Source organism: Cyprinus carpio, chromosome B19 (genome assembly GCF_018340385.1).
Source record: "Cyprinus carpio isolate SPL01 chromosome B19, ASM1834038v1, whole genome shotgun sequence".
NCBI lineage: Eukaryota > Metazoa > Chordata > Actinopteri > Cypriniformes > Cyprinidae > Cyprinus > Cyprinus carpio.
In genome coordinates this window covers 19793738-19815310 of record NC_056615.1, presented here as the reverse complement: position 1 = coordinate 19815310, position 21573 = coordinate 19793738, and the positions used below count along the sequence as shown (strand labels likewise).

At 34.0% G+C, this 21573-nt stretch overlaps 2 pseudogenes and 5 gene segments (V, D, J or C); 6 read left to right on the top strand and 1 right to left on the bottom strand.

Moving 5' to 3' along the window:
- The first annotated feature begins 3231 nt into the window (after positions 1-3231).
- On the top strand, positions 3232-3879 carry LOC122140829 (annotated as a pseudogene).
- Positions 3880-8377: 4498 nt separating this feature from the next.
- LOC109055687 lies at positions 8378-9211 on the top strand. The segment is given in 2 exon segments: positions 8378-8599; positions 8781-9211. Coding segments are annotated over 2 exon segments (351 nt in total).
- Positions 9212-9354: 143 nt separating this feature from the next.
- On the top strand, positions 9355-10791 carry LOC109055683. The segment is given in 2 exon segments: positions 9355-10088; positions 10496-10791. Coding segments are annotated over 2 exon segments (345 nt in total).
- Positions 10792-11364: 573 nt separating this feature from the next.
- Positions 11365-20317, bottom strand: LOC109055691 (annotated as a pseudogene).
- LOC109055688 lies at positions 13137-13980 on the top strand. The segment is given in 2 exon segments: positions 13137-13430; positions 13612-13980. Coding segments are annotated over 2 exon segments (348 nt in total).
- Positions 15023-15811, top strand: LOC109055502. The segment is given in 2 exon segments: positions 15023-15149; positions 15330-15811. Coding segments are annotated over 2 exon segments (351 nt in total).
- A 130-nt stretch (positions 20318-20447) lies between the features above and the next one.
- On the top strand, positions 20448-21296 carry LOC109055686. The segment is given in 2 exon segments: positions 20448-20554; positions 20731-21296. Coding segments are annotated over 2 exon segments (351 nt in total).
- Positions 21297-21573: the final 277 nt, after the last annotated feature.

Below are 21573 nucleotides of genomic sequence, written 5' to 3'. Positions count from 1 at the left end.
TGCTTATAAGTATGTTTAATTTGGGAACATCTAAGGTTAGTAGCAAATACAGTTTGTTAATAAAATGGGATTAAATGCATAAATGATATGTGTCTATTTAACATATTTAATTATTGCAGGTTTGTATAATATTCTGAGTTTTCATGTTGACTGTTTTTATTCATTTTGCGAGGAATACTGAATCTGTTTTTTGGTGTGCAGGTGAGAGACTGAGTTAAATACATATTTTCTATTTTGTCTAGAACTATGGTAACCATCATGTTCACACAGTGCACACAACACCTCTGCACTTACTCCCAATTTCTCTCAACATGGGGGACACAAGATCTGTCAGTCAGTACATTGGAAAACAAAGTAACTGGTATTACTTATTTGAAAACATAACTCAGATATTTCCTGTGTAAATTAAAAAGTAATGCATTACTTTATTAGTTACTTAAAAAGTATTTGATTACGTAACTTGTGTTACTTGTAATGCTTTACCCCCAACACTGCTGGTATCTGCTACAAACCTGGAAAAGTTTTCCTAAAACTTCTGATTTACTATTATACTATATTACAGATTATACTATTTATCTGGAATTTCAATGACAGGTTCAGTGGAACCCCCTTTTTCTTCTGGATATGATTTTAATGCTAAACATACGTGGAGTCCAGCTTGAGGATGAAGGAGAATATTACTGTAAAAGGGGACTTATTCTAATACAGTGTTCACACAGTGAAACAGCATCGAACAAAAACCTTGCAGTCTGACGGCACAGTGAATGTACTCAGCAATTATTGTACTAATTTTTATTAAATGAAGAATTATATAATTTTCTCAGTATGAACAAATATTTTAATCAATCTACACTTTTCTGTCTATGATTCTGTGATGAACAGTTAATTTTTTTTTCTTTCATCCTGTTTAATGGTGCATAAATCCTGACACCCATTTAAAGACTTCAGACTATTAGCCCAATTTTAATGCAAATCAGTAAATAAGCTAAAAAAAAAATTCAGGTAAAGCCATATTATTATCAATGTGATTTTTCAAATAACTTATTTTAAATGTTGAATTAATATGTAATAAAAAAAGATAAAATATTTTATTAAATTAACATATAATGTTTAAGATGTCATGTTAAAATAAATATCTCTTTTGCTATAACTGATATTTCAATATAAAAATATTCTCTGGGCTGCTCATCACATCACACGTCCTAAAAAAAATGTAAAACCAATAAAAGTGGTACAGTATTTCATATTTTAGTAATAATTCAGCACCATATTTAAGACAAAATGCTTTTATTTGGCAGCAAGAAAAAAATGATCCAACAAAACATTTAAAGCATTGGAGATGTAGAATTACAAAAGATAAAGATAAAAAATATAGAGCAATATAACAGGCATGTGTGTATATTTCATTCATCACACCCTGTGTGTTGAGGTGTTGGTGACTGCTGTTGGTGCATTTGTGGCGTCACTGCTTTGGTGGTACGGGTGCGTGGCGTCCACAGCTGACGGTGTGCTGCTCTGCTGCTCCACTCACTCTCAGTGAGGGCTCAGGCTGCTGCTCCAGCTGTAGCAGTCCATCCTTCTGCAGCTGCACTGGGACTCAGATTGGCACACACACCAGAGCTCCTGCTGCTGCAGCGTCCACCTCCAGCTCCAGAGGGTCCAGGTCGGGGCGGTGGGGGGGGGGGGGATGGGTCCCTTATGGCCACACACAGCAACTGTAGCCTTTACCCTGGCTGCAGCTCGGTCTCTGGAGGGAGTGCAAACCAGGCAGCACCGTCAGAGTGGGACGAGCCGCAGCTAAAGAGAGACACAGCTTGGGAAACGATTGCGACTGTGATGTTTCGTTCTTCTGAAAAAACAGCTCTATCATTCTTTCTGAGTGTCTTTCACTTCCCTTTAAGAGGTTCAGAGTTAATCAAGCAGATCTGAAGTACGGGAGCGTGGCCCACGTTTTACCAGCCATCAACACATACATTATAATTTGTTTCATTATAGATAATGTTATATTATATGGTTTCCCTTCAACATATATTCCAAATTATTGTTCAAATATTGGTTAAAAACCTACTGTATTACTTACAGTTTTATAGCTGCTTGTAGTTTGAAAACTACAACCAGAAGAAATAACATATAATTTAATATGTCTCATGTGACATTCAATGAAAAAAGTAATTAAAAAACTTAATCAACACTGTGAAATAATGCTGCAATTAGATATATCAAATCAAAAGATTTTTGAGATAATTTAAATATCCAGCTTACCCCCAAAATACAAACTCATTATTTTAAGTAAAGCGAAACGCTTAAATTTTGAAACATATATTATTTATTTTAATGTTGAATTCGAAGCTTTGTTGAAGCAGAACTGTAGTTCAACAGCCTGTAAAAAACAACATTAGTATCAGTATTCATATTCATATATTCAGTGTTTCATAAAAATCATGATTTATGACTTATAGGAGACTTAAATTTATGTACTGGATTTATAACTACCTTTCAGGTTTATATTCTGGAACAATAATATTTGACGTGGTTTTATTTTGTTTCTCTATGCATTAAATAATGTCCCTTTTTTTCTCCTCATGAAAAATGTAAAAAATGAAAGAAAATGTATTTTCAGTTCAAAATTACGTTTATTTGCCCCATTTTACGCCACTTTTTATGTACTATAGTAACTGACCATCTGAGTAGCTAGACATATTTCTGTTTCACGTGAAGCACAGTAAACACAACAAATCTATAAAATGCATAAATTTTATTGACCGGTTGATCAAATAGATAAAAAGATTAATTCCAACCCCATTTAGAAGTACACTGTATATGCTGTCACACAAGGCAAAAAAAAAGATAGCCTATTTTTAATTTTAGTAACTCTTCTTCTATTGGTCTGTTCTTCTTCTTATTATTATTATTACTAACTAATTAATTAATAGAACTAGAAATAGAAATAATAGAAATAGAAAGAGATTTACTTACTTCCAACTGAGAGTCGGGTGCCTCCACCGAACGTGTTCCACAGTGATACAAAACCCAATCAACAGCTGTACAAAAACCTCCTGCACTAAAACTAACACTGACATCAACACTAACACTCACAATAAAACACTGTATCTTAGGTTAGTTTTACTTAGACATGTCAAACATTTTTATTGCATTAATGTTAATTAATTAAATGCTTTAAAATTTATTTTGTGATTAATTTGTATTTTGATCATTTTTGAGGTAAATTCCAGGATGCATCTGAATGTGTTTTGGAAAGTGTTTTGCATATTAACTGAACACTGTGCTTAAAACTCCACTGATGATTATTAGTGTGTGACACTGACACACACACAGAAGAAACAATGATTTCTCTTATTCTAATGCTGGGGACACTCTGTCTGCTTGCTCAAGGTTTAAAAATATATTTTCTACATTATTCTTCATTAATCATTTGGAATTTATTTTATAATATTTTAATTTGTGCTTTGCTTTTTAGTTTTATTATATTTACAGCAGATTGACTTTTATAGCAGATGAAAACTTGTCTTTCTTTGTATTTTGAAGTATTATAATATTTGTTTTTGATCTCTCTCTCAGTGTCTCATGAAGAGGTTCAGTCTCCTGAGTCTCTGTCTGTTAAAGCAGGAGAATCTGTCTCTATCAGCTGCACTGGGACCAGCGGAGTTGGTAATGACATGAGCTGGTATCTGCAGAAACCTGGAGAAGCTCCTAAACTCCTGGAGAAACATGGAGAGTGAACTTGAATCTGGAGTCCCAGATCGGTTCAGTGGAAGTGGATCTGAACCTGATTTCACACTGAACATACGTGGAGCCCAGCCTGAGGATGCAGGAGTTTATTACTGTATGGGGGCTTATAGTAACGGGTGCTCACAGTGAAACAGCATCGTACAAAAAACCTCCCTCAGTCTGACAGCTAAGAGAATATGAGGATACCGAGAAGTTCACAATATCAGTTAATTATTATATCATCAAGCTGTGCTTAATTACAGTTACAAATGAAGATAGTACATCCATAAGATAATATACACTGATGAATTAATTAGATTTTAGTTCATTATAAATGAAACATGAAATCCATGTGTCTGTTTCAGTATTCACATACTCTTTCATTCATCCTTGTAGCTGCCCTAATTTGTAGCATTTTGAGCAACAGAAGTAACAATCTGTGCATGACATTTTAATTAGGGCCCGAGCCAATGGGCGCAGGGCCCTCTTGTTTTTCTAAGGATTATTCTTATTATTATTATTATTATTTTTATTTTTTTTTTAACCTTCCGGGGGTTTTTGGAGGCCTTAACATACTCAAAAACTCTTGAAAATTGGCACACACATTGGAACCTGCGGCCATCAGGACGCCGCAGAGGCTGGGAGCCGGGCGTGGCACAGTGGCTCTACGGCGCCCCCTGGAACACAGTCAGAAATCTTGAACCATAGCGTACACATACTTTGCATGTATTTATATGAAACTCTGTACACTTATAGATCTCATTGAGCCGAACAACTTTCGCACTCTATGTCATAGGCTCCGCCCAACAGGAAGTGAGCTATTCAGGGCTGTTTCAAAAAAGCATGCTCTGGAATTTTGAAATACTCCTCTGAGGTTTTCCACCCGTTCTCTACGAAACTCGGTGAACATGATCTCAAGACATTGGGGATGAAAAATTGCCAGGGGATTTTTGATATCTCGAACGGGTTTGTCCGTGGCGAGGCGTTGAAATTAGGGCAAAAAATTGAGAAAACAGGAAATGTCTAATAACATCCACATACATTTTCTGATTTAGATCAAACTTCATCGGATTGTTCGATGTATGATGCCGATCGCATAGATGTGACTATTAGGAGGTCAAAGTCATAGCGCCACCAACTGGCAGCAGGAAGTGTGTCATTTTTTCAAAATGCTTTGAATTCAGCATTTTATTTTCACTCGATTTGCTTCAAACTTCATCAGAATAATGACAAAACACGGCCGATGTAAATCTGTTTTGGGGATATTGATATTTAATATAGTGTTGCCATGGCAACGTGTCAATCTTGAATATTCTGTTCTAGTGATTTTGAGGCAGATAAAATGCTCAGAAATACATGAAACTCAAAACACATATCAGTATTAATGATAACTAGACAATGGCAAAAGCACATGAAAGGGCGTGGAGGCGGCACTCTATAGCGCCACCTTTTGTCAAAAGTGGGGGGGTTAGTTTTAGCTACAGACACCAAACTTGGTATATATATTGTTCTTATCAATACGGACAACTTTCTAATTTACAGTCATCAGCTGCGACCTACAGGAAGTCGGCTATTTTGGTTTAAATGTTGATTTTTGGATAAAATATGGCTGTGAATTAATGCATACTCCACAGAGGAGAATTACTTTATACACACCAAACTTTGTCAACATAATGCCAATATACTGAAGATGTTAAATTGCGAACGGGTTTAGGATACCTTGAACGGTGTGGCCATAGCGATTTATTAAAGTAATATTAAAAATTGCAACAGTTATTTTCCTATATCTTTTGAATTCTTTATTCTAACCCTTCATAATTTTTTTACATATGTAGTAGAAGTTATTCTTAGAAAACACAGTAAGTTTCATAAATTTATCATGTTTAGGAGCCAGCATAAAATTAAAACTATCATAACTTCAGGATCAAGCATGCATTTTTTACTACCAGTGATGGACACCAGATGGAGCTATAGGATTACTTTTAAATAATTATTGTAGAAAACACGTATAGAGCATTTGAATCATTTATACAAATCTTTTCAAAGAAAAATAATATCTATTTTAAAAAGTTAATGAATTATTACTGGTAATATAGTTTTATATAATCATTTCACAAATGTTTATAGATCATTAAAAGTATTTTTAAAAATGGTTATATCATGAAAAGTGTTACAAGAATTTTATATATATTCTTTGTGTGTGTGTGTGTGTGTGTTGGAGAGAGAGAGAGAGAGAGAGAGAGTCACATTATTAAATGCTAGGGCTGGGCGATATGACGATATGACGATTTAAATCGGATGGACGAAATTAAAAGTCTATCGAGATTTATATTGTGCTCTATCGTTTATTTTGTGGTGCCGCAAAATACACTGTTTACGGCAATACGTTTTCATTATTTGAATGACGGCAGTCACATGCATTACACGTGTATGCAGACAGACGCTTGAATAACAGCATGGCGCGCTCATGTCACGTTGCTGTGCGCCTGGTCATGAAAACTTAATGTTTGCATGCGTTTTTAAGCACTGCAATTTGACCCCTTACCAGTATACCCCCATTTTCGGCATAGAGACAGAAATGACATACCCAAAAAAATAAGGTTTCTGCTTATGAGTCTTTCTGACTAGATACATACTCAACATATGTTCACAAAGCTTACACTTCAAAGTTTACTGTTCAAGAATCAGAATTACTCAGACTGTTATGATAATAAAGCTATATAAGCTCAAACATAAAAACAAAAAAATATATATATATATTTTTTAAATGTATTAACTACTGATTTTAAAAACAGTTGCGAGAGAAAGCGCATATATAACAGTATATTGGATCTGGAGTTCGGTCTTAAAGGAGTAGCTGTCCAATATTCGTCCTGTCTGCCATTCATGAAAATCTCTCACTGCTCTTGACTAAATCACTTTTGTAGACTAAAATAAGAAGAAAATAAATAAACAAATAATGCTAATGATTATGCGGTATATATATATATATATATATATATATAGATAGATAGATGTACATAACTTAGACAGTGAAGACTAATTCATTTATCATATCGTGATATAAGATTTTGGTCATATCGCCCACCCCTAGATAATTATTGTTCATGTAAATTAATATAATTAATGTTAATAACTGAAACCTTATTGGAAGTGTTACTCAAGTTTTATATATTGTGTTGTGTGTGTGTCTCTTGATGGTTTGGATTAACCCTTTTATTGCTGTATCCCTTAAATCCAAACTGCTAAATCAGGTGTTCCCAATCCTGTTCCTGGCGATCGACTGTCCTGCAAAGTTCAGCTCCAACTCTAATCAGTCACACCTACCTTTAATTTTCAAGCGATCCTGAAGACATTAATTAGTTGCTTTAGGTGTATTTGATGAGGGTTGGAGCTAAATTTTGCAGGACAGTAGATTGCGATTAACAGGGTTGGACACCCCTGTGCTAGAGGGTTACTGTGTATGTGCCCACTGGGCACAGTTTTCCTGATGCCACCGGGGTGGCGTTTGCGCTGACGGCTCGGGCCCGCCATCGCTGCTTGCAGCTATATTTGTAATTTGAAATTTGAAATGAATTCAGCTGAAATGAACAGCCAACAGTAAGTGAATTTTAGCCTTAGTCAAGTTATGTTTAAATTCACAGATAGTAGGATCCTAAAACCTTCAAAAAGCAACAGCAAAGGCTGATGTGAGCATTATTATATGCAGCATGAAGACAACAAATAATATTCTCAAATTATGCTGTTAATGAACATGTGAACTCATGCCATCAAAAAACATGAAAATTCTCTTTTAAATTCTATTTTAAAATATAGTGTTAAAATATAAGCATTCATAATATTAATCATCACGATAACCGTCTGCTCCTGTATCAACATCATTTGTTGGTCCTGAAACAATATGTATGTCAAAGAACCATATCCTAACCCTAGACATAAATTACAACACAACTCAGAAGACAATTAGGCTAACGGTTGATAAGAATGTTGAATCCTTTTGCAGGTTACACTGATATGTGGTGACAAGTATTTTTATGTGTTTATTGCTCCATTTTACAGTACTTATTTACAGTAGCTGACATTGTTGAAGTTGAAGTTTATTTGCTTTTCTACTTAGCAATACTGAGACTGAATTAATGCAGAATTAATGCATCTGAAACAGTAGTTAGACATACTTGTGAAGTGCATAAAAATAATCTATAAAATACATATATTTTTATTTACCACTCAAATAGATAAAAAGGTCATTAAGGTAAACTAATTATTTTGAACCCTTTTAGAAGACAAAAGTATACATGCTTGTAGTCATGTCACATAAGGCAAAAAAGGAAAGAAAAGAACAGAAAAGAAAAGAAAAGAAAACAAAAGAAAAATGAGGATAGTTTTCTCTTAGTTACTCTTCTTCTATTGGTCTGTTCCTCTTATTATTTAAACCAACTAATTAATTAATTATCAACTAATTAATTAGAAATAGAAATAGAAATGGAATTACTTATTTCCAACTGAGAGTATACAAACCCAATCAGTGGCTGTACAAAAACCTCCTGCACTAAAACTAATGCTGACATCAACACTAACACTCATGATAACACTGTTTCTTAGTTTAGTTTTGCTCTGAACGGTCAAAATTGGAAATTAACTATTTTTATTAATGTTAATTAATTAAATGCTGCTGTAATGTGTTTTGATAGTTTTTGAGGTATATTCCAGGATGCATCTGAATGTGTTTTGGAAAGTGTTTTGCATATTATCTGAACACTGTGCTTAAAACTCCACTGATGATTATTAGTGTGTGACACTGACACACACACAGAAGAAACAATGATTTCTCTTATTCTAATGCTGGGGACACTCTGTTTGCTTGCTCAAGGTTCAAAAATATATTTTCTACATTATGGAATTAATCATTTGGAATTTATTTTATATTATTTTAATGTGTGCTTTCTTTTTAGTTTTATTATATTTAGTTTGACTGCTTTATAGCAGATGAAAACTTGTCTTTGCTTGTATTATGAAGTAATTGTAATATTTGTTTTTGCACTCTCTCTCAGTGTCTCATGAAGAGGTCCAGACTCCTGAGTCTCTGTCTGTTAAAGCAGGAGAATCTGTCTCTATCAGCTGCACTGGGACCAGCAGAGTTGGTAATGACATGAGCTGGTATCTGCAGAAACCTGGAGAAGCTCCTAAACTCCTGATCTACACAGCCAGTGAACTTGAATCTGGAGTCCCAGATCGGTTCAGTGGAAGTGGATCTGAACCTGATTTCACACTGAACATACGTGGAGTCCAGCCTGAGGATGATGGAGTTTATTACTGTATGGGGTATTATAGGGATGAAGTGTTCACACAGTGAAACAGCCTCGTACAAAAACCTCCCTCAGTCTGACACACTGAAAATATGTGAATGCTGACTTCACAATTTCAATATCATAATTAGTCTTACTCACTAGTTAGTTCAGTATGAATAAAATTTGAATAAACATATTCTGGCTTTGTTTGTAACCAAACATATTCTTACTTTTATAATTTTAATTGTTTTAATCCTAAAAACAATAACACAGAACCGTATAAATTTCAAGCTATAGGTGCCATAATTTGTACCATTTTAACAACAGTTAAAACGGTGGGTAAGATTTGAATTATTCAGTCTGTTCATGAAATTTTAATTGTCATTATTTCAGCTGAAAAGAATATAAACAAAGAAAAGTTAGCCTTATGTCAATTATCTCCATTTATCTTTGACTCAGTTGTCAAGATTCTACAACTTTCAAAAGCAGATACAGAGGCTGGAATAACTGTTAAATGCAGCATGTATAAAACACATCCCATTATTCTGGATATGAACATTAAATTAGACAATGAAAACATTATTTTTTTCTTTATATTTTAAAATATAGTGAGTATTCATGCTCCTGTTCATCTGTTCTTGGATGAACATCATTTGTTAGTTCTGGAACATTCATTGTGTGTGCTAAAGAAACTCTCGTCATAAACTTCAGCACAAATAATAGGGAAATTATAGGTTGATAAGAATGCTGAATCTTTTTGCATGTTACAGTCCTGGTAAGAGACAAAAATGGTCTGTCTGGTCTGAATCATTCAATCAAAAATACCTGCTCAGTTAGAGGAACAATTAAAATTTCTTCCTTGACAGTACAACAGGTTGTTGTTCTCAGAAAGAACATTTACATTGTGAAGGCACTTTGCATTAAACTGCATGCTTCAGTGCTCTGGAGGTCTTTAAAGATCTGTAACTTTACGATTTTATGACTGACAGCTCTCCTTCAAGATAACAGATCCTGAAGCAAACATGACTTTGATAACAGTCATTATTTGGACACTCACCACCTGCACCTGGAGTAAGTAAAGGCCTATAGAAATTCACACCATCAGCTGATTTACAGAAAACTAGAAAATAAGCAATCCACAGATTCACAGGTGCTGAGATCAAGATTTAGTCTAGACTTAATTTCCTGCAAATATGTGCATTAATTAACTTATAAATTCTTATTTTTTTGCAATTTTACCTGAGCATCTGTAGTACAAATTACATTAACACACTGACCTTTATCTATGTTTTGATCTTCAAGTCAAGTCCTTCATTGTCATTATGTATGGTCAGTTAAATGGGAAACAATGCTTAGTCCTTTTAGTGTAACAGTTAGAAACATTGTGTGCTCAACCTGGAAGATTACTAGTAAGTGTGAGATTTTAAATGTGCTTATCAGTTTTATATTATTTTACAGTCTTTTCTGTCTCTCTTCAGGTTCTGTGGGGCAGATTGTGACTCAATCTGAAGATCAAACAGTGAAGCCTGATCAGACTGTCACTATTCAGTGTAATCATAAACCAGCAGTAAACTATATTAAACCAGGTACCTCTCAGGATTGCATGGCCTGGTACCATCAGATTCCCAGAGAAGCTCCTAAACTCCTGATCTATTACACATCAGACAGAGCTTCAGGTGTTTCTTCTAGATTCAGTGGCAGTGGAAGGGACACAGATTTTACTCTGACCATCAGTGGAGTCCAGCCTGAAGATTCAGGAGTTTATTACTGTTAGTGTGAGTATATATAGGGAGTGTGTCTGTGGGAAGGAGTGGTTGTTGTTAAAGTGTTGTAGAATTGTTGTAAAAAATCATTGGTTGATGATACAGCAGCACTGCAGCTTTGAGCTTCTGCAAATGTTGATGTTGGAGATCATTATTCACCTCACTGACTTACAAACACACATACACAGAAGGCTGCTGAATCAATAATAAACACCAGAATGGGGTTTCCACATGAACTACAATCCAATAAAATCCATCCAACCTTGATGAAAGCAAACTCACCATGACCAAAGCAGCTTCTAAAATTCATGCTTTAACTAACAACATGAATACTCCAGTTCAGTGTGAAATAAGCCAGAATCCATATTTTGTTTTATTTTGTGTTTGTTAACAACCACAACAGGTTTTTCCTGCTATATTTAAAATGAAATCTATAAGCTGTTTATTTTCTTGTGATGCTGATGTTCAATTCCATTCATGTGACCAATAAAAGCATGTAAACTAATGAAAGGAAAATAAAATTATTTCAATATTATGGTAAAATAGTAAAAAGTATTAAATAAGGACAAAATAATAATACACAATTAATGATTCAAAGAGCTTTTATTTAAAATAACATGCTTTTATTAAAAACTGATCATACGTGTTAAAGCAGGCTTAAAGAAAGATTAACATAAAGAGTAAATTGGTACACAGTCTTGTTTGTCCATTAGTAAAACTGTGTATGTGTGGTTGTTTGAGTATGAATGAGTAATTATGCATGGCTGTAATCTATGTCAGAGTATGTATTTCACTGGTCATCATTGCACTGCTTTGTGTTGAGGCTGTTGGTGACTGCATTGTGGGACGGGTGCGTGGCGTCACAGCTGACGGTTGTTGCTCTGCTCCACTCACTCTCAGTGAGGCTCAGGCTGCTGCTCCAGCTGTACAGTCCATCCTTCTGCAGCTTACTGGGGCTCAGATTGACAGCAGAGCTCCTGCTGCTGCCGTCCACCTTCCAGCTCAGCTTCCAGGCAGAGGGGAATCCCTTACTGGCACACACAGCACTGTAGCCTTACCCTGCTGCAGCTCGTCTCTGGAGGGAGGCAGGCACCGTCAGAGCGGGACGAGCCGCAGCTAAAGAGAGACACAGATGGAAACTGATGTTTCATTCTTCTGAAAAACAGCTCTATCAGTCTTTCTGAGTGTCTTTCACTTCCCTTTAAGAGATTCAGAGTTAATCAAGCAGATCTGAAGTACAGCGGCCCATAAAAACACGTTTTACCAGCCATCACACATACTTTATAATTTATTAATTATAGATAATGTTATATTATATGGTTTCTGTCAACATATATTCAAATTATTGTTCAATTATTTGTTAAAAACCTAATGTATTACTTACAGTTATAGCTGCTTGTAGTTTGAAAACTACACCAGAAGAAAACATATCATTCATTGTCTCATGTGATATTCAATGAACAAAGTAATTATAAAACCTAATCAACACTGTGAAATAATGCTGCAATTAGATATATCAACTTAAGATTTTTGAGATAAATTAAATATCCAGCTTAACCAAAATAAACTCTTTATTTTAAGTAAAGCAAACCCTTAATTTTGAAACATTATTATTTATTTTAATGTTGAATTCGAAATTGTGAAGCAGATCTGAAGTTCAACAGCCTGTAAAAACACATTAGTATCAGTATTCATATTCATATATTCAGTGTTCTTAAAAATGAAGATTTATGACTATATGAGACTTAAATTTATATACTGGATTTATAACTACCGTTCAGGTTTATATTCTGAACAATATATTTGACGTGTTTTATTTTGTTCCACTTTGCATGAAATAATGTCACTTGTTTCTCCTCATGAAAAATGTAAAAAATTAAAGAAATGTATTTTCGGTTCAAAATTACGTTTATTGCCACATTTTACAGTACTTATATAGTAACTGACATCTGAAACAGTAGCTAGACATATTTCTGTTTCACGTGAAGTACATAAACCAAACCTATAAAATGCATAAATATTATTTACCACTCAAATAGATAAAAAGATAATTAATTTCAACCCATTTAGAAGTACACTGTATATGCTGTTACACAAGGCAAAAAAAAAAAAATGTCTGAGGATAGCCTATTTTTAAATTTTAGTTACTCTTCTTCTATTGGGCTGTTCTTCTTCTTATTATTATTATTACTAACTAATTAATCAATATCACTAGAAATAGAAATAATAGAAATAGAAAGAGATTTACTTACTTCCAACTGAGAGTCGGGTGCCTCCACCGAACGTGTTCCACAGTGATACAAACCCAATCAACAGCTGTACAAAAACCTCCTGCACTAAAACTAACACTGACATCAACACTAACACTCACAATAAAACACTGTATCTTAGGTTAGTTTTGTTTAGATAGGTCAAACATTTTTATTGCATTAATGTTAATTAATTAAATGCTTTAAAATGTATCTTGATCATTTTTGAGGTAAATTCCAGGATGCATCTGAATGTGTTTTGGAAAGTGTTTTGCATATTAACTGAAGACTGCGCTTAAAACTCCACTGATGATTATTAGTGTGTGACACTGACACACACACAGAAGAAACAATGATTTCTCTTATTCTAATGCTGGGGACACTCTGTCTGCTTGCTCAAGGTTCAAAAATATATTTTCTACATTATGGAATTAATCATTTGGAATTTATTTTATATTATTTTAATTTGCGCTTTGCTTTTTAGTTTTATTATATTTAGATTGACTGTTTTATAGCAGATGAAAACTTGTCTTTCTTTGTATTTTGAAGTATTATAATATTTGTTTTTGCACCCCCTCTCAGTGTCTCATGAAGAGGTTCAGTCTCCTGAGTCTCTGTCTGTTAAAGCAGGAGAATCTGTCTCTATCAGCTGCACTGGGACCAGCGGAGTTGGTAATGACATGAGCTGGTATCTTCAGAAAACTGGAGAAGCTCCTAAACTCCTCATCCATGATGCCAGTCAACTTGTATCTGGAATCTCAGATCGGTTCAGTGGAACTTATTCTGGATATGTATTTACACTGAACATACGTGGAGTCCAGTCTGAGGATGATGGAGATTATTACTGTATGGGGGCTTACAGTGGCAGGCGCTCACAGTGAAACAGCATCATACAAAAACCTCCCTCAGTCTGACAGCTAAGAGAATATGAGGATACTGAGAAGTTCACAATATAAGTCAATTATTATATCAAGTTTTTGACAACAATTAATATTCTCAAATTAGGCTGTTTATGAACAAAAAACATGAAAATTCTCTTTTAAATTCTATTTTAAAATATAGTGTTAAAATATAAGCATTCATAATATTAGTCATCACGATAACCGTCTGCACCTGTATCAACATCATTTGTTGGTCCTGGAACAATACGTATGTCAAAGAACCATATCCTAACCCTAGACATAAATTACAACACAACTCAGAAGACAATTAGGCTAAAGGTTGATAAGAATGTTGAATCCTTTTGCAGGTTACACTGATATGTGGTGACAAGTATTTTTATGTGTTTATTGCCCCATTTTACAGTACTTATTTACAGTAGCTGACATTGTGGAAGTTGAAGTTTATTTGCTTTTCTAGTTAGCAATACTTAGACTGAATTAATGCAGAATTAATGCATCTGAAACAGTAGATAGACATTCTTCCATTTCTTGTGAAGTACATAAAAATAATCTATGAAATACATATATTTTTATTTGCCACTCAAATATATAAAAAGGTCATTAAGGTAAACTTATTATTTTGAACCCATTTAGAAGACGTAAGTATACATGCTTCTAGTCATGCCACATAAGGCAAAAAAAAAAAAAAGGAAAAAGAGAAAGAAAAATGAAGATAGCCTATTTTGTACTTTAATTTTAGTTACTCTTCTTCTATTGGTCTGTTTCTCTTATTATTTAAACCAACTAATTAATTAATTATCAACTAATTATTTAGAAATAGAAATAGATTTACTTACTTCCAACTGAGAGTATACAAACCCAATCAACAGCTGTACAAAAACCTCCTGCACTAAAACTAATGCTGACATCAACACTAACACTCATGATAACACTGTAAGACTGTTTCTTAGTTTAGTTTTGCTCTGACAGGTCAAAATTGGAAATTAATTATTTTTATTAATGTTAATTAATTAAATGCTGAAGAAATGTATTTTGATCATTTTTGAGGTAAATTCCAGGATGCATCTGGATGTGTTTTGGAAAATGTTTTGCATATTAACTGAAGACTGTGCTTAAAACTCCACTGATGATTATTAGTGTGTGACACTGACACACACACAGAAGAAACAATGATTTCTCTTATTCTAATGCTGGGGACACTCTGTCTGCTTGCTCAAGGTTCAAAAATATATTTTCTACATTATGGAATTAATCTTTTGGAATTTATTTTATATTATTTTAATTTGTGCTTTCTTTTTAGTTTTATTTCATTTAGTTTGACTGCTTCATAGCAGATGAAAACTTGTCTTTGCTTGTATTTTGAAGTATTATAATATTTGTTTTTGCACTCTCTCTCAGTGTCTCATGAAGAGGTTCAGTCTCCTGAGTCTCTGTCTGTTAAAGCAGGAGAATCTGTCTCTATCAGCTGCACTGGGACCAGCGGAGTTGGTGATGACATGAGCTGGTATCTGCAGAAACCTGGAGAAGCTCCTAAACTCCTCATCCATGATGCCAGTCAACTTGTATCTGGAATCTCAGATCGGTTCAGTGGAACTTATTCTGGATATGTATTTACACTGAACATACGTGGAGTCCAGCCTGAGGATGCAGGAGTTTATTACTGTATGGGGTATTATAGTGGTGGAGTGTGCACACAGTGAAACAACATCATACAAAAACCTCCCTCAGTCTGACAGCTAAGAGAATATGAGAAAAATTTCAGCCAAGTTTCCCTGTATAATTAAACAACACACTAATGAAGATTTTTTTAAAGTATTCAATCTGTTCAATCAAAAGTAATTACCACACATGAAAAATATATTTATACAGGAAAATATATTTAACAGGAATTTGTTAAGCCTTAACCTAAATATAACTCTTTTGTCTATTCTTAAAATTACTTAACAACAAAGACCAACAAGGATGCTGATCTAGGATCAAGTTCAAAATGGCAAAATCATGATGACCGCAGTCCTTCTGCAGTACATTGGCACTGGTCACTGACTTCCAGAATCACTGACTGACAACAGCAAACAAGGATAGAGAAAGGAGAGAAACTGGGAAGTTTCTTAAAAACATTTCTTTCAGTCTCTGTAAGTGTCTTTCACTTCTCTTGCACCTGAAAAGTTAATCAAACACATCTGAGCCCAACAGCCCATAAAAACAGCTTTCAGCTCAATTCAAGTACAGCCATTTATTTGGTGTTCATATTTTCAGGTTAAACAGATCTAGACCACACCTGAGCTGTGATGTTGAAAGGGGTGTGTCGATGTGAAATATGGCAGCAGACAAGTATGTTGTGAAAGCTAATAAGATCTTTATTTTTTATTTTAAATGTTTTATTTTTTTAAATTTCAAGACAAAATGTACAAAAGAGCTTAAAAATAACACAATATTCCCTAAAAATGTAGTTACATATTAAGTGAAATTTTTTAATAGAAGTACTAGCAACAAATAAGTTTCCAATATTAAACTTTTTTTTTTTTTTTATAATTCTGATGGTAATTTCTGTAATAAATAAATAAATCTTTAAGTGCAACTAATCTTAGTTTTCACATTTCTCAGGTCTTTTTAGTGGAATAAATGTAATCAGCCATTTTAAAGTGTCTTGTGAATCTCACACAAGTAATGCTGACTTAAGTAAGTTACAAGTAAAAATAGAAAAAGTATTTATCTGTGTGTGTGTGTGTGTGTGTGTGTGTGTGTGTATCATTACTAACACAAAATAATATTATCACAAAAATATACAGTACAACACTTATATTATTATTGTTGATTATTTCCATTCTTTTCAGATTCTGCAATATACCTTCCATCACTTAGTTTTGCTCTGTAATGACAAATAAGGGGCATGAAATTGCAAATGGTGTCCAGCCTCCAGTTGAATAATTATAAAATAATGAACAGATTTATAAAACTTCTGGTCATATATGGTGCTTTGCATAGACAGCGACAGTGATCTGAAAATGTTTATAGGTCTGTTGAACTTTTCACTGAGCTTCTGTTCATGATAGCAGATCTAACAGCCAACATGACTTTGTTCTCTTTTATCATTTGGACACTCTACATTATGCAAGGTAAAAGCTGTTATTGTTACATGTGATCTTTTAAATGTAATTATATTTCAAATATATAATATAAGTAATAATATAATGTATGAAATACTAATCTGTGCTGTCATCACTTACTCTACACAGGTTGTTTTGGACAAATAGTTGTGACTCAATCTGAGGTTAAATCAGTCCAGCCTGGTCAAACCATCTCTATGGACTGTAAAGCTGATACTGTGGTTTTCAAAAATGAGCAAGGCGCTGTATCTAAAGGCCGTTATTTTGTATCTTGGTACAGCCAAAAGCCTGAAGAGGCTCCCAGACTCTTGGTTTATTATACAAATGAAAAAAAAAAAAAAACTCAGGAATTCCATCAAGATTCGGTGGCAGTGGACAAGGAAACGGTCTTGACTTTAGTCTGACCATCAGTGATGCCCAGCTTGAAGATGCAGGAGATTATTACTGTATGAATATCCATAAAATCAGTGACAACTGGGTGTTCACACAGTAAAAAGTTCCCGTACAAAATCCTCCCTTGGTCAGATTACTAACTTCTTCTAATGCAGCTGCAAAGAACAAACACAATGACACACAAACTCTCACATATGTTTATGTGTTTAATATAATTAATCATCCAAACCAATAATATATTTATAGAAATGTATATTTCACTGTCCTTCGTCTGTAACATAGTATTTCCATAATTCATACGGATTATTATTTATTTATTTTCCCTTGTGAATGTAAAGTGTAGGTTTATTATTGTTAACAAGCAATACTACTTATGATATATATTGAATGCTTCTCCACCATTTACTTATCTTTAATGAAATATTAAGGTAATTTTATTATTTACTTAACAACCCTCCATTTCTCAAAACAGAAGATATTTCAAATACTTCCAAAAAAATGCTGTTTTTTTGTTTGTTTGTTTGTTTGTTTGTTTGTTTGTTTGTTTGTTTGTTTTTTCAATTTCTTAGCATTTATTCAATTTCTTATTTTATTCTACACCTATACTTCTAATACTCATTTTGGTTTCTCTTCTGAAATCCATGTCTAAATCCAGCAAGCAGTTGAATGTGTTTTCGGCAGGAGTCAGTAGAGTGTTCACTGCTTCACACACAAAACTCTGATGATCAGTGTGTGTTCAGTCCAGTGTGAGTCACTGACACACAACACAATCATGTCTCTTTTACCAGTTCTGGTTTTACTGGGTCTGCTTGCACAAGGTTCAAACTTATTTTTCTACATTATTTCTATATTTCTACAGTTTATTTTGTAAAACTTTGGACACATTCATTTTTTAATGACAAATGTTTTATAAAGGATATCAATATATTATAATTTGTATTTAAATGTAACACTTTTTACTCCCTCATTGTCTCATCAAGAAGTCTGGTAAAGCAGGAGATTCTGCTTCTATCAGCTGCACTGCATCTTTTAGCATTATTCCATGACTTGGTTTCTGCTACAACCTGGACAAAATCCTAAACTCCTGATTTACTATACAAGTAGATACCTTACTGTCGATTTTGTCCTTAATAAAAAATGCTTTATTATATATAGCTAAAATAATGATTAAGATGCCATGTTAACATAAATATCTCTTTTCATTTAATGTTTTTAAATGTTTAATGTCACAATAAGAAGTCAATGCCATATTTAAGTCAAAATGCTTTTATTTGGCAGCAGTAAAATATAAAATATTCAAAAAAAGATTCATAGCATTGCAGTTTCAATGAAATACATCAGATAAGACTATTTGAGCAATATACTAACAGCATGAAAGATTAGTTGTTGAGCAGTGGCTGATTTAGGACAATGTGTCAGTGTGAGTTTTTCACTGGTCATCATTGCACTGCTTTGTGTTGAGGCTGTTGGTGACTGCATTGTGGGACGGGTGCGTGGCGTCACAGCTGACGGTTGTTGCTCTGCTCCACTCACTCTCAGTGAGGCTCAGGCTGCTGCTCCAGCTGTACAGTCCATCCTTCTGCAGCTGACTGGGACTCAGATTGACACCAGAGCTCCTGCTGCTGCCGTCCACCTTCCAGCTCAGCTTCCAGTCAGAGGGGAATCCCTTACTGGCCACACACAGCCACTGTAGCCTTACCCTGCTGCAGCTCGTCTCTGGAGGGAGGCAGCACCGTCAGAGCGGGACGAGCCGCAGCTAAAGAGAGACACAGATGGAAACTATCAGTCTTTCTGAGTGTCTTTCACTTCCCTTTAAGAGATTCAGAGTTAATCAAGCAGATCTGAAGTACAGCAGCCCATTAAAACACGTTTTTACTTACAGTTATAGCTGCTTGTAGTCTGAAAACTACACCAGAAGAAAACATTTCTGTTTCATGTGACGTTCAATGAAAAAAGTTATCAAAAAACTTAATCAACACTGTGAAATAATGCTGCAATTAGATATATCAACTTAAGATTTTTGAGATAAATTAAATATCCAGCTTAACCAAAATAAACTCTTTATTTTAAGTAAAGCAAACACTTAATTTTTCAAAATTATTATTTATTTTAATGTTGAATTCGAAGTTGTGAAGCAGATCTGAAGTTCAACAGCCTGTAAAAACACATTAGTATCAGTATCCATATTCATATATTCAGTGTTCTTAAAAATCAAGATTTAGGACTATATGAGACTTAAATTTATATACTGGATTTATAACTACCTTTCAGGTTTATATTCCAAACAATATATTTGATGTGTTTTATTTTGTTCATCCAAATAATGTCCCTTTTTTTCTCCTCATGAAAAATGTAAAAAATTAAAGAAATTTATTTTCAGTTCATAATTACGTTTATTGCCTGATTTTACAGTACTTATATAGTAACTGACATCTGAAACAGTAGCTAGACATATTTCTATTTCATGTGAAGTACATAAACCTAATCTATAAAATGCATATATTTCATTTATCACTCAAATAGATAAAAAGATAAACTAATTAATTTCAACCCATTTAGAAGTACACTGTATATGCTGTTACACAAGGCAAACAAAATGTCTGAGGATAGCCTATTTTTTTATTTCTTCTATTGGTCTGTTCATCTTCTTATTACTATTATTACCAACTAATTAATTAATAGAACTAGAAATAGAAATAATAGAAATAGAAAGAGATTTACTTACTTCCAACTGAGAGTCGGGGTGCCTCCACCGAACGTGTTCCACAGTGATACAAACCCAATCAACAGCTGTACAAAAACCTCCTGCACTAAAACTAACACTGACATCAACACTAACACTCACAATAAAACACTGTATCTTAGGTCAGTTTGTTTAGATAGGTCAAACATTTTTATTGCATTAATGTTAATTAATTAAATGCTTCAAAATGTATTTTGATCATTTTTGAGGTAAATTCCAGGATGCATCTGAAAGTGTTTTGGAAAGTGTTTTGCATATTAACTGAACACTGCTCTTAAAACTCCACTGATGATTATTAGTGTGTGACACTGACACACACACAGAAGAAACAATGATTTCTCTTATTCTAATGCTGGGGACACTCTGTTTGCTTGCTCAAGGTTCAAAAATATATTTTCTACATTATGGAATTAATCTTTTGGAATTTATTTTATATTATTTTATTGTGTGCTTTCTTTTAGTTTTATTTCATTTAGTTTGACTGCTTTATATCAGACAACTTGTCTTTGCTTGTATTTTGAAGTATTATAATATTTGTTTTTGCACTCTCTCTCAGTGTCTCATGAAGAGGTTCAGTCTCCTGAGTCTCTGTCTGTTAAAGCAGGAGAATCTGTCTCTATCAGCTGCACTGGGACCAGCGGAGTTGGTAATGACATGAGCTGGTATCTGCAGAAAACTGGAGAAACTCCTAAACTCCTGATCTACACAGCCAGTCGACTTCAGTCTGGAGTCCCAGATCGGTTCAGTGGAAGTGGATCTGAACCTGATTTCACACTGAACATACGTGGAGTCCAGCCTGAGGATGCAGGAGTTTATTATTGTATGGGGGTTTATGTTGGTCCAGTGTGCACACAGTGAAACAGCATCGTACAAAAACCTCCCTCAGTCTGACAGCTAAGAGAATTTGAGGATAATGAGAAGTTCACAACATCAGTCAATTATTATATCATCAAGTTGTGCTTAATTACAGTTACAAATAAAGATAGTACATCCATGAGATAATATACACTGATGAATTAATTAGATTTTAGATCATTATAAATGAAACATGAAATCCACGTGTCTGTTTCAGTATTCATATGCTCTTTCATTCATCCTTGTAACTGCCCTAATTTGTAGCATTTTGAGCAACAGAAGTAACAATCTGTGCATGACATTATAATTGTAAATTGAAATTTGAAATGAATTCAGCTGAAATTAACAGCCTACAGTGAGTGAAATTTAGCCTTAGTCAAGTTATGTTTAAATTCACAGATAGTAGGATCCTAAAACCTTCAAAAAGCAACAGCAAAGACTGATGTGAGCATTATTATATGCAGCACGAAGACAACAATTAATATTCTCAAATTAGGCTGTTTATGAACATGTGAACTCATGCCATCAAAAAACATGAAAATTC